General features: G+C 39.1%; 1 protein-coding gene across 4 annotated transcripts in view; it reads right to left on the bottom strand.

The window, feature by feature from the left end:
- Window positions 1-6907: 6907 nt before the first annotated feature.
- The window catches only part of Phactr3 (phosphatase and actin regulator 3), a 236532-nt gene continuing 232104 nt past the window's right edge, over window positions 6908-11335 (bottom strand). For all 4 annotated transcript variants that reach the window (XM_006976034.4, XM_006976033.3, XM_006976036.4 and 1 more), the window contains exons 11-13: window positions 10826-10966; window positions 9692-9768; window positions 6908-7468 (exon numbers count right to left, since the gene is read on the bottom strand). In XM_006976034.4, coding sequence (XP_006976096.1) covers window positions 7453-7468; window positions 9692-9768; window positions 10826-10966 — 234 coding nt within the window. In that variant the 3' untranslated portion in view covers window positions 6908-7452. The remainder of the gene's footprint in view (window positions 7469-9691; window positions 9769-10825; window positions 10967-11335) is intronic.

Raw genomic sequence — 11335 nt, 5'->3', positions numbered from 1 at the left:
TCCCTATCCCAGAAGCTATGTCCAATTGATAACTACTTGCAGATAAAAATTTAGTCTTCTCCAGTGGAGTTTCATTGGGGAAACAAACCACTTTTAATATAGGCCACATGCCCAGCAGTAGATGGCCAACAGAAAACAGAGAATCTTTGGAGGTTCATGGCAAGTTTTGAAGTTTTCTTTATCTTACATCCCAACCTCAGTTCCCCCCCCCCACTTCTCTTCTCCCAGGCCCTCTACCTCCACCTCCCATCTGGCCCCCCATCTACTTCTCCTCCATTGCTATTCAGAAAAGGGCAGGTCTCCCATTAGTATCAACAAAACATGGCTTATCAGGTTGCAGTGAGACTAAGCACCTCCCCTTGTATTAAGGCTGAACAAGGTGACCCAATATGAGGAGTAAGTAGGTTACCAAAAGTCACCAAAAGAGTCAGAGACAGCACCAACTCCCACTGTTAGGAGTCCCATAAGAGGACCAAGCTACACAACTGCCATATATATGCAGAGGGACTAGGTCAGTCCCATGCAGCCTCCCTGGTTGTCAGTTCAGTCTCTGTGAGCTCCTGTGAGCCCAGGTTAGTTGGTTCTGTGTGTTTTCTTGACATCTCTGGCTCCTACAACCCTTTCTCTCCTTCCACAGGATTTCCCAAGTTCCACCTGGCTGTGGGTCTCTGCGTTTGTTTCTATCAGTTGCTGGGTGAAGCCTCTCTGATGACAATTGGGCTAGGTACCAATCTATGAGTAGAGCAGAATGTTGCTAGGCATCATTACATTAACTTTTTTGTTTGTTTGTTTGTTTTGGCCAGTCCTGTTTGGTTCTATCCTAGGTCTCTGGGCCATCCAGGCTCTGTGTCTTGGTGCTCCAGGCACACTCATGACTTGGGTCTCAGGCTGGACTAATCATTGGTTGGCCACTCCTACAATCTCTGTACCATTCTTATACCAGCACATCCCATAGGCAGGACAGGCTGTAGGTCAAAAGTTATGTGGCTGGGTTGGTGTCCCAATCCCTCCACTAGAAGTCTTGCCTGATCACAGGAGATAATCAGTTCAGGCTACATATCCCCTATTGCTAAGAGTCTTAGCTGGTGTCATCCTTGCAGATTCCTGGGAGTTTCGCTTGCACTGGGTTTCTACCTTACCCCCAAATGCCCCCTTTTCCAGTGGTCTCTTTCAGTACTCTCCCCTTTCTCCTCCCACCTGACTCCTCATGTTCCCTCCCCACGAAATCTATTTCCCTTCCCAGAGTGATTCAAGCATACCCCCTAGAGCCCTCTTCTTTACCTAGCCTCTCTGGGTCTGTTGATTGTAGCATGGTTATACTTTACAGCTAATATCTACTTATAAGTGAGTACATACCATGTTTGTCTTTCTGGGTCTGGGTTACCTCATTCAGGATGATTTTTTTCTACTTCATCCATTTGCCTGCAAATTTCATAATATCGTTGTTTTTAATGGTACTCCATTGAATAAATGTACCACATTTTCTTTATCCATTCTTCCATTGATGGACATCTCGGTTGTTTCTAAGTTCTGGCTATTATGAATAAAGCTGTTTATGAACATAGTTGAGCAAGTGTCCTTGTGGTAGGATGGAGTTTTCTTTGGGCATATGTTCAAGAGTGGTATATCTCAATTTTGAGGTAGATCAATTTCCAATTTTCTGAGAAGCCACCATATTGATTTCCAAAGTAGCTGTAAAAGTTTGCACTCCCACCAGTAGTGGAGGACTGTTCCCCTTGCTCCATATCCTTGCCAGTATGAGCTGTCACTTGTGTTTTTGATCTTAGCCATTCTGACATGTGTAAGATGGAATCTCAGAGTCATTTTGATTTGCATTTCCCTGATGGCTAAGGATGCTGAACATTTAAGTGTTTCTCGGCTGTTTGAGATTCTTCTGTTGAAATTCTCTATTTAGAGCTACACCTCATTTCTAAATTGAATTATTTTATTGGTTGATGTCTAGTTTCTTAAGTTCTTTATATATTTTGCAAATTAACCCTCTGTCAGATTTAGGGTTGGTGAAGATCTTTTCCCATTCTGTAGGCTGTTGTTTGTCCTATCAATGGTGTCTTTTGCTTTATAGAAGTTTTTCAGTTTCATGAGGTCTCATTTATTAATTCTTTTTAAAATATTTTTATTTTTTAATTTTTTGTCCTAACCTTATAGATCTTTTGCATACACACACACACACACACACACACACACACACACACACACACACATATATATATATTATGGCTTCTAGTTTTGTGTTTTTATGCTGTTCGTGAGTATGCAAATGAATGTATCTCTACTTCTGTTTCTTGTGCCTTTTCTTGGGCTCTTTTCCTTCTGTTTGTTTTTGTCCTATTCCAATGTTTGTTTTCATTTCATCTTATATTTTATTGTGATCCCTTAGATGCCTATTTGTTTTCAAATAAGAGATAGAAAGGGTGTGGATCTGGATGAGAGAGGAGGTGGGGAGGAACTGGGAAGAGTAGAGGGAGGGGAAATCATTATCAAGATTAATAGAAAAAAATCTTTCATCTATAAAAGAAAAATTTTCTCCTTTGGCATATCTACTTAAATGTGTCCTGTTGATCAAGATCATCTGAAAAGTGAAAGTGCTCACTTCTTTCCATTTCTTTCTATTTAAAACTTATTTTTTTTGCAATCTTGTGTTTTAAGCTATCATATTTCAGTGAACTTACATTGTATTTTATATTTAAAAAAATACCAGAACCATTAGCTAATGATAATTTTAAATGATAGCTGTTCAGATTTGATCTGTGGGCTACAGTTTATAGACCCTCCACATTTAGGAGATAGACTTTTTTAAGGTCAGAACTTGCTGTTATTAGTTGTTCACTTTTATTCAACTAGAAACAGTTGTGATTGTAGTTCCCACAGTTGAAAACCTGAGGAAGAAGAACATGTTGAACCTAGGAGAGGTCAATATGAGCAATAGAGTAAGACCCCATCTCAGAAAGGCAAAAGCTTTTCTCTGTTTCTTACTTTTCCACAGAAATAGTAAGACAGACCATTTGCTCAATGCCAAGTATAAGTGGAGAAAATTCTGCTAAAATTTTAAGTTATCTATTACAGACCTATTGAAAATGAATGGTTGTTTTGATTTTCTTACCTGGATTGCAATCCGCTACTTTTCTGGTATAGTTCTACTCCTTCTCAACCAGATGGAGGCTAATATCTGTACCAGATATATACATGGAAAGAAGACAAAATAGAGAAATAATGTAAGTATAATTAGGTAGAAACTTAAACACTTGACTGCATATTCCTATACTGCATATCTACATACTGCCAAATCCTAATACCACACCAACTTAATAGGCCAACTTGGCTTTTGAATTCATGGTAGACTCTAAAGTTTTTCTATAGCTTTTAATTCCATACCAAGTTTTCTAAGTAGTTTTGCTAAATCTGTCTCAGTACTAGTATGAAATTCTAATTGCTAGAATAGATTTCTTCAGCCATTTTATCATCATCACCCACCCTGTGAATGATTACCTAATCATTTACTATACATGATGGGTACACACTTTAAGTTTCTTGGCATATTTAAGCATTGAAGTAAGAGTAAGAATTTAAAAAGAATTCTGGGCAAAATAACCACCTAAGAAATTAATGTCAACAAATAAGCCTAACATGAAATGTAAAAAGAGTAAGATTGTGTTTCCTGAACCATGCGTTGTGCATACTTCACATTCCCAGGTGGAAATGGAAGGAATGGGATAGTGTTTACTCAGTAGGCACTAGAATTACACCAATGTATTGTATTTCTGTGGAAAAATAACAAGCTTCATTTAAAAGTGATAATGTATATAAATAGCATTTAGGCATCTGTAGAAATAAAAGACATCACTTTCAGATTTATTCCCTGTTATTGACGAGATACTGTAACTTTTAACACATTTTCAGGTTAAAAACTTTTAAAATATTCTTATTGTTCTGAACATAAAACTTGTTTTCAAAGAATCATGACTGTTAGTATCCCATTGTTTATTATATTCCTATATCATTCTTTGTGCACAGGAGAGAAGTCAAGAATAAGTTACAGGTATTGGCTTTTTAAAAAACTGGCATATACTGTTTTATTTGTGTATTTTTAGTTGCTCCATTGAAAAATAACTGAGTAAATGGGTTCTGAGAAGATGTAGGATGAATTTGGGTTTTGTTTCACTTTTATGATGCAGAGCCTCGTGTAGCTAAGGCTGGCTTGAACCCATGATCTTCTTGAAACCTCCAAGAAACTGTATTTACACAAGTACACTACCCTGATGCCCATATTTTTAATGGGTTTGAATTTGCTTCTGACAGATTTGTAGCTAAAACCTGACTTACATGTGACAGTAAGCTTAAGCCTGTAGTTACCATAGATCTCCACAAGATGGACCTCTTGATCTTAGGTGGTCTTCATTTTCCTGATTCAATGATCTAAAAATTACTTAGGTAAGAAAACTTTTAGTTTCCTTAAAATTTTAAAAATCATGTTAAAGTTACAGATTTTTTAGTAAAGCTTTGTAAGCTTTTTAAGGTTAGCATTATTTGCATTAAATATTTTTACTTTATCACATTTTATGAAAATATAAGCCAATGATGTGTAAAGTTGACACCTAACAACCTCACTCCTCAGAACCACTAGTTATGAGGAAGAATTCTAAGGCAACAGAAATACTTTTCTTAATCCTCTGGACTTGAATGTTAATTTTGTTTTCAAGTTTAGAGTGTCAGAGGTGACTGCATATGCTTAGCACCTTGCCTGTGTGAGTTGTGAACTGCTCTGTATAGTGTGTACCTCTAATTTGGAAGGTACTTGGCATATGTTATATACTTCGTCACTGTGGAGTTAAGTTGATGTAGCTGGTAAACATACTTGATTCACATCTGTCAACCCTTTTATTCCCTTTATGACACTCATAGGAATATGAAACACAGAAGTACAACTAGAGAACAGTTATCAGTAAAGCCAAACTAGTAGAAGTTGGGTACTTTTATCAATTCCTTCACTAATATTAAATTTTTCTGTTACTTTTCAAGTCATCTTGAAACTTCTGAGGTTAACCAAACTTGAATCCTTCTTTGGATGTCCTATACATTTGGATGTCCTATACCTTAAAGTTTTATTAGCTGTAGCTATAGGATTTGACTGGAGCAGAGACCTAAAGGTTTCTGTGTCCACCAGGTCATCTCGACAAAGGCTCCACTTGGCTCTGCTCTAAGCAGTGTGGGTCTTTTGTCTACTGTGGGTGAGTAGAGTTTCTAGAAGAGCAGCAGATTCCCCTTTGTTCTGTAATAATTACATGGGTATTTCTGAGAGATTGAAATTTCAGGTTTTTTGTTATTGCTTTGTTTGTTTGAAACTTTGACCTGCTCACATTTTAAACTGAGCAAAATATAAAATAGGAGCTGCTAATGTGTATCTTTTTTTTTTTTTTTTTTTTTTGGTATTTTTGAGACAGGGTTTCTCTGTGTAGCTTTGCGCCTTTCCTGGAACTCACTTGGTAGACCAGGCTGGCCTCGAACTCATGGAGATCCGCCTGGCTCTGCCTCCCGAGTGCTGGGATTAAAGGCGTGCGCCACCACCGCCCGGCTACTAATGTGTATCTTGAAATAGGAAAAAAAAAAAAACCAAAACAAAAAACCACATGCTTTGATGTTAACTGGCCACAACTAAGCATCAATGGACTCTACCATACACAAATATTCTACATGCATGAGAAATTCAGTTTGTAGCTTCCAGTTACAAAGGCTTTAATTGACACACAGCATAGAAGAGGTAAAGCTAGAACTTTTCTGCTGTCATTTCTTATTTAAAAACTAATTCAACTAATAGAATGCTTGCTAGTATTAGGACTGTTCACAAATTTCTTAAGCCAGAGCGCTATCACAAATGTCAAGCAGGTTTCATAGACAACATAGTCCACCAGCAGTTTTTAAAGAGCTTGGAGAGCAGTGAGGTGTGGAGGATGTGTGAATTTGTGCAGGACACTTGGTTGGTCCTGGTGCTATTTAGCTAACACACTAAATGCTGAGAATGTGCTGGGTTAATACCAGCATGTTAGCTACTTTACCTCATTTATATATATTACAGAAGTACTGAGATCATCCTAAAAAGCAAGTCACTTGCTTGGAAGAGCATAGAGCCTAGATTTGAGTGTCAGTCTTTGAATTTTGAGATCACGCTCCAAGCCATTGTTTCCTGTTAGCATGTTGAGCAGAAGGGAAGGAAGACTTCTTTTGGAAAGACTTAAAAGCAAAAAGCAAAACAAAACAAAACCACCACCACCACCACCCCCAAAAAAAACCAACTAATGTAGGGGATTGTTAATTAGCTAACTTTCTCTCCTTATACTGGGGTAAACTATTACTCCAAATCTCCATTCCATCTAAACCTTTTTGCATAGGGGTTTTGACAATGCAGGCAAATAAAAACTTACAACTCTTGTTAAATAGGGCATAGATTTTCATGTTGGTAGGGTTTCCAGTACGTTACTTCTAGATTAAATGCATTCAATACTCCTTCATAAATTTTCAATTTTACTTGAAAAAAATAAAAGGAAATAAAAGGTTACTAGCTTTTTTTTTTTTTTTGGTTTTTCGAGACAGGGTTTCTCTGTGTAGCTTTGCGCCTTTCCTGGAACTCACTTGGTAGCCCAGGCTGGCCTCGAACTCACAGAGATCCGCCTGCCTCTGCCTCCCGAGTGCTGGGATTAAAGGCGTGCGCCACCAACGCCCGGCTTAGCTTTTCAAGACGCAAACCTTTATGTATGCATCAGAATCTACAGAGAACAAAGTTGGAATTTTCTTGTATTTAGATTCTGATGGTTCAAAGGTGTTAGGAATTGACTTGTTTTTTCACAGTCTCCACCTATACCTCATCCCAACCCCAAGAAAATGAAAGCCTGTGTTCATTTCCTGCAATAAGTAGTCATTTAATTAAAGAACAAAATTAACAGGAATCAAAATGTTGGAGCTGTATTTTTTTGTTAGACATCATATAAAAAAGAGAAAGTATAATACAGTAAATCACTCTATAACATGAACTTAGTTTTCAAATCATCAGGATAAAAATGTCTTTTCAACAAAATACTGAATGACACTGGGTCACATGTCCCTCGTGGCGGAGGCTGGGAATGTGAGCCTGCACATGCATGTCGCCCATCCTCCATGACGCTGCAGAACTGTAAAACAAGGTTGAAGGCAAACAAGTTTTCTTCTGGGAGAGTTACTCTGGGCCTTAAGTGACCCCAACAGTTCACACTCCTCATACACCAAAGAAGGGAGTGAGTGTGTCCTCTGGGTTGCTCCTCTGTAGGTGAGTGGTCAGGATTGCTCCTCTGTGTGATTCTGTTCTTCTCACAAACACAGCAGTTAGTCTTGAGGAAAGTTCCCTGATGAATGTTCAGTGTTGGTATCAAAAATTAAACACAAATTCTTCTCAGAAGAAAATCTCTATGGCCTGTGGAATCTAGAAATGATTTTTAAAATTAGATGATTTAAAAACAGTTAAAGCTGAAAAAAAAACAACTTCCACAAACAAATTTACTGCTGCTCAAAGTTTCTTAGATTTATGTATAGGACTTCAAGGAGGGAATTGCTGTAGCTGAATAGCCTCACAGAGTTTCTCATGATCAACAACTTCATGTGAAAGCTGCCAGTGAGGGTCTCAGAAGCTTTAGGACTCAGTCTAGGTGGTCACCTCCTCTTGAAAATATCTTTAAATTCATGATAATGCTTAATATATTCAAGAAAATTACATGAGACTCAAATACTGTGTTGACTTTGTAAAGTTGCTATGAAGTGCTAATCTGAATGATTTCCTCACTTTTAGGTTTGGAGGCTCATTCTTTAAAATTCTGTCATTGAAAAAGCTATCAAGAACTTACAGAAACACTAGGAAACAAGGAGGACCCTAAGAGAGACTCGTGGATTGCCTGGGAAGGGGAAATAAATGAGGTCCCCTGGGTAAACTGGCAGGGGGGGAGGGGCATATGTAGAGGGGGAGAATGAGGGATCAAGATGGCTGAATTGGGGGAGGGATGGAAAGGGAGAACAATGAAAGAGATATCTTGATAGAAGGGGCCATTATGGGGTAAGGGAGAGGCCTGGTGCCAGGGAAACTCCCAGGAATCCACAAGGATGACCCCAGCTAAGACTCCTAGCAATAGTGGAGAGGGTATCTGAACTGGCCTTATCCTGTAATCAAATTGGTGACTACCCTAATTGTCATCATAGAACCTACATCCAGTAACTTATGGAAGCAGATGCAGAGTCCCACAGCCAAGCACTGGGCTGAGCTCTGGAGTCAAGTTGAAGAGAGGGAGGAGGGATTCTATGAGCAGGGGTGGTGCTGGTCAAGATCATGATGGGGAAAATCAGAGACAGATGATCCAAGCTCCTGGGAGCTCACAGACTCTAGACCGACAGCTAGGAAGCCTTCATGGTACTGACCTAGGTCCTCTGCATGTGTGTGACAGTTGTGTAGCTTGGTCTGTTTGTGGGGCCCCTAGCAGTGGGATGAGGATTTGTCCCTGGTGAAAGAGCTGGCTTTTTGGAACCTATTCCCCATGATGGATTGCCTTGCCCAGCCTTGATGCAAGGGAGGAGCTTTGTCCTGCCTCAATTTGGTATGCCATGCTTTGTTGACTCCCATGGGAGGCCTCACCCTTTCTCTGAGAAGTGGAGGAGGGGGTAGAAAGGCAGTAGGAGGAGGAAACTGGAGGGGAGGAGAAAGGGGAAACTGTGGTTGGTATGTAAAATAAATAAAAAATTTAATAAAAAAAAAACTTGACAGAAACAAAGGTTGATTTCCATACACAGGCTTGTCTATTTCTTTAAAATAAAATAAGCACTAAAATGTGTTGTAAAGAAGAATTTTATTTCCTAAACTTAGATTAAGATTAATAAGGGCTAGGCTAACCTGTCTGGCATGAGAGGAAACTTTAAAATTTTTGTTTGCATAATTTTCTTTCCTTACAACCCTGACACAAGTCGGGGAGTTTCATAGTTACTTTCAGATTGCAAAGCAAATCTTTTAAATAAGTGTAGTGGCCACTTGGGATCCATCACTGCAGTTGAAGGCAGTGTACAGGAGCCAGGGTTGCTTTTCTTTTTCTATTTGGGGCTTGAGCATCCTTCAAGGAAAAGGACAATGGGATTGTTATTGGTTAAGTTCTCATGTGCCTGTAAGTCCTGAGAAAGGACTTGGAAAGTATGCAGAGCACTAGAAGGAAAGTTTTCCTCCAGCTTCTTCCATGCATCAGCGTGGGCATAAAATGTGCTGCTCAACTTGATGGGGAAAGTTGGGCAGGTGCTTCCTTTGTATATTACACTGTCACAGCCTCAGCACCTGTTTATGTTACACATGGTAGATTGTCACATATGTGCTAAAGAAATGAATGAGCTTTGTCGTTTGATGAACAATGTTAATATCAATATAGATACAGGATAGGAAAATGTAGACTGTTCTCACAGCAGTCTAGATGTGGCAAATTCTGTAAGTTAATTTTTATTACTGGAATTAAGTAATTCCAGAATATTTTAATCTGAGACCAATTTTCTTAAACATAGCAACTATGTATCCCTTCTCACCACCAACCCCTCCTTAGTAACAGTTTGTCCCAAGGAGGTGGTACTGAGTATAAAGCTCCTTGTGGCTAGACATCATGCAGTTCACACAACAGAAAATTACCTTGTCAAGTGCTTGCTAGATGCGTGTACCTCCATTTCATTACTTTTATACTCATTTAATTCTTTACGAATTGCTGCCTGAAATTTAGAAAGGGTAGATTTTTCAAGTTAACAAATTATTACCTTTACATATTGTCAGCCATTAATATGTGCAGAAATATTGTGATCAATAATCAGGAAGGAATTAATTTGCTGTATTGTAATGGGGCAGACAACCCTTCCCACCCTAACTAATGAACCTAACACAGTCTTGGAGAACCAGTAAATAATAAGATCAGCTTTTGAGCATCTTTTTATTGGGCTATCAGAAAACCCACACGTCACTGGAACTTTTGAGCATATATTTCTGTTTTGTGCTGTGGCAGAAGTAGAGTTAGGATCTGTTTTAGGGCCTCTAGTCTGGCCCTCCTCTAGTTTCCCTAAATACTCTATCATGACTGTCTCAAAGATGAGCCCTTCAGGGTCCAGGTGAAACGAGTATCTATTGGAAACAGAAAGCCTTTGAGGTGAGCTGTTTTCCTATATTCATATAACATTGACTGCTAAAGATATTCTCTCCCTTTGATCATCTAAGCATGTTCAACTCCAGTGTAATAGCATTTTTCCAGGTTGCTACAATAACTGAATATTTCTAAGCATGTGTAAGAACAAATAACTAATTCAGTGGTTGTATAAGTTTTCTTTTCCAAGAAAAGTATTCTGAAAGCTTCCTCTATGCGTCTGGGCTTATGTCCTACTAGATAATATATTTCAAACATGGACAGTCACTTACCCTATATGCTTGGGTCATTTTATTTCCTTTATACCATCCTTGCAAAATTTTGCAGTTCACACTTCCATGGCACTTGGAAATTGCCGTTTCTTAGGAAAAATGCTTGCACACTCTGTGATGGCCACCCACTGGATATGCCAGGTAGCACTTGCATTGACAACCCCAAATGTATAATGATACTTCCAAGTGTCCTTCAGAACAAAACTGTTCCCTGTCCCCTAGCTCAACTCCACCCTAAATTATCTTCATGAAACCAACAGGGTGTGGGACATAATTCACCTAGTGGTTCACACTGTCTTGGAAAGCCCCAGCCTGAACATAAGATGTGATGCCCACTCCCCAGCCAGCACAGAAGCAGAGAACCTTATCTGCTGCTGACAGTCTTGTCCAGGGTTTGTCTGCTCTCCTGTCATAGTCCTGTGCTCTTGCTACTTCCACATAGTCGCTGAAACGGATCAGGATTTTTCTGTCTCTCAATTCATCAACAGTGGGTCTCTGGTTAAGCTAAAATAAAAGATGAATATAGTTAGGCATCATATGCCACACTTGTTTTCTTGTAGTAAGAAGACATGAAGAGCTGGAAGGCTGTTCTGGTAGCTCCAAGTTCAACACAGCATGGGCCTGGGTCAGCTAGGCAGTAGAGTAAGCAGGATGAAAGGTAGATTTGAGCTTTTGGAGTTACTTCCTAGACCAACCATTGTAAATCTAACTCGATGTCATATAAACCCTTGATGCTGATTCTGTAATCAGAGAACTAAGGCAACTAAGAGTGACAAGTCTAAAAGGTATGTAATTCTTAGTGTAAAAAAATAATGCTCCGTTGCCTTCTGTCAAGGAATTGTAAGTGGTATTTGGGTATCACTGCCTTCCCAG

Source organism: Peromyscus maniculatus, chromosome 4 (assembly GCF_049852395.1).
Source record: "Peromyscus maniculatus bairdii isolate BWxNUB_F1_BW_parent chromosome 4, HU_Pman_BW_mat_3.1, whole genome shotgun sequence".
NCBI classification, from domain to species: Eukaryota; Metazoa; Chordata; class Mammalia; order Rodentia; family Cricetidae; genus Peromyscus; species Peromyscus maniculatus.
The sequence above is the reverse complement of the archived record's forward strand: the minus strand, read 5'-3'. Positions and strand labels throughout refer to the sequence as shown.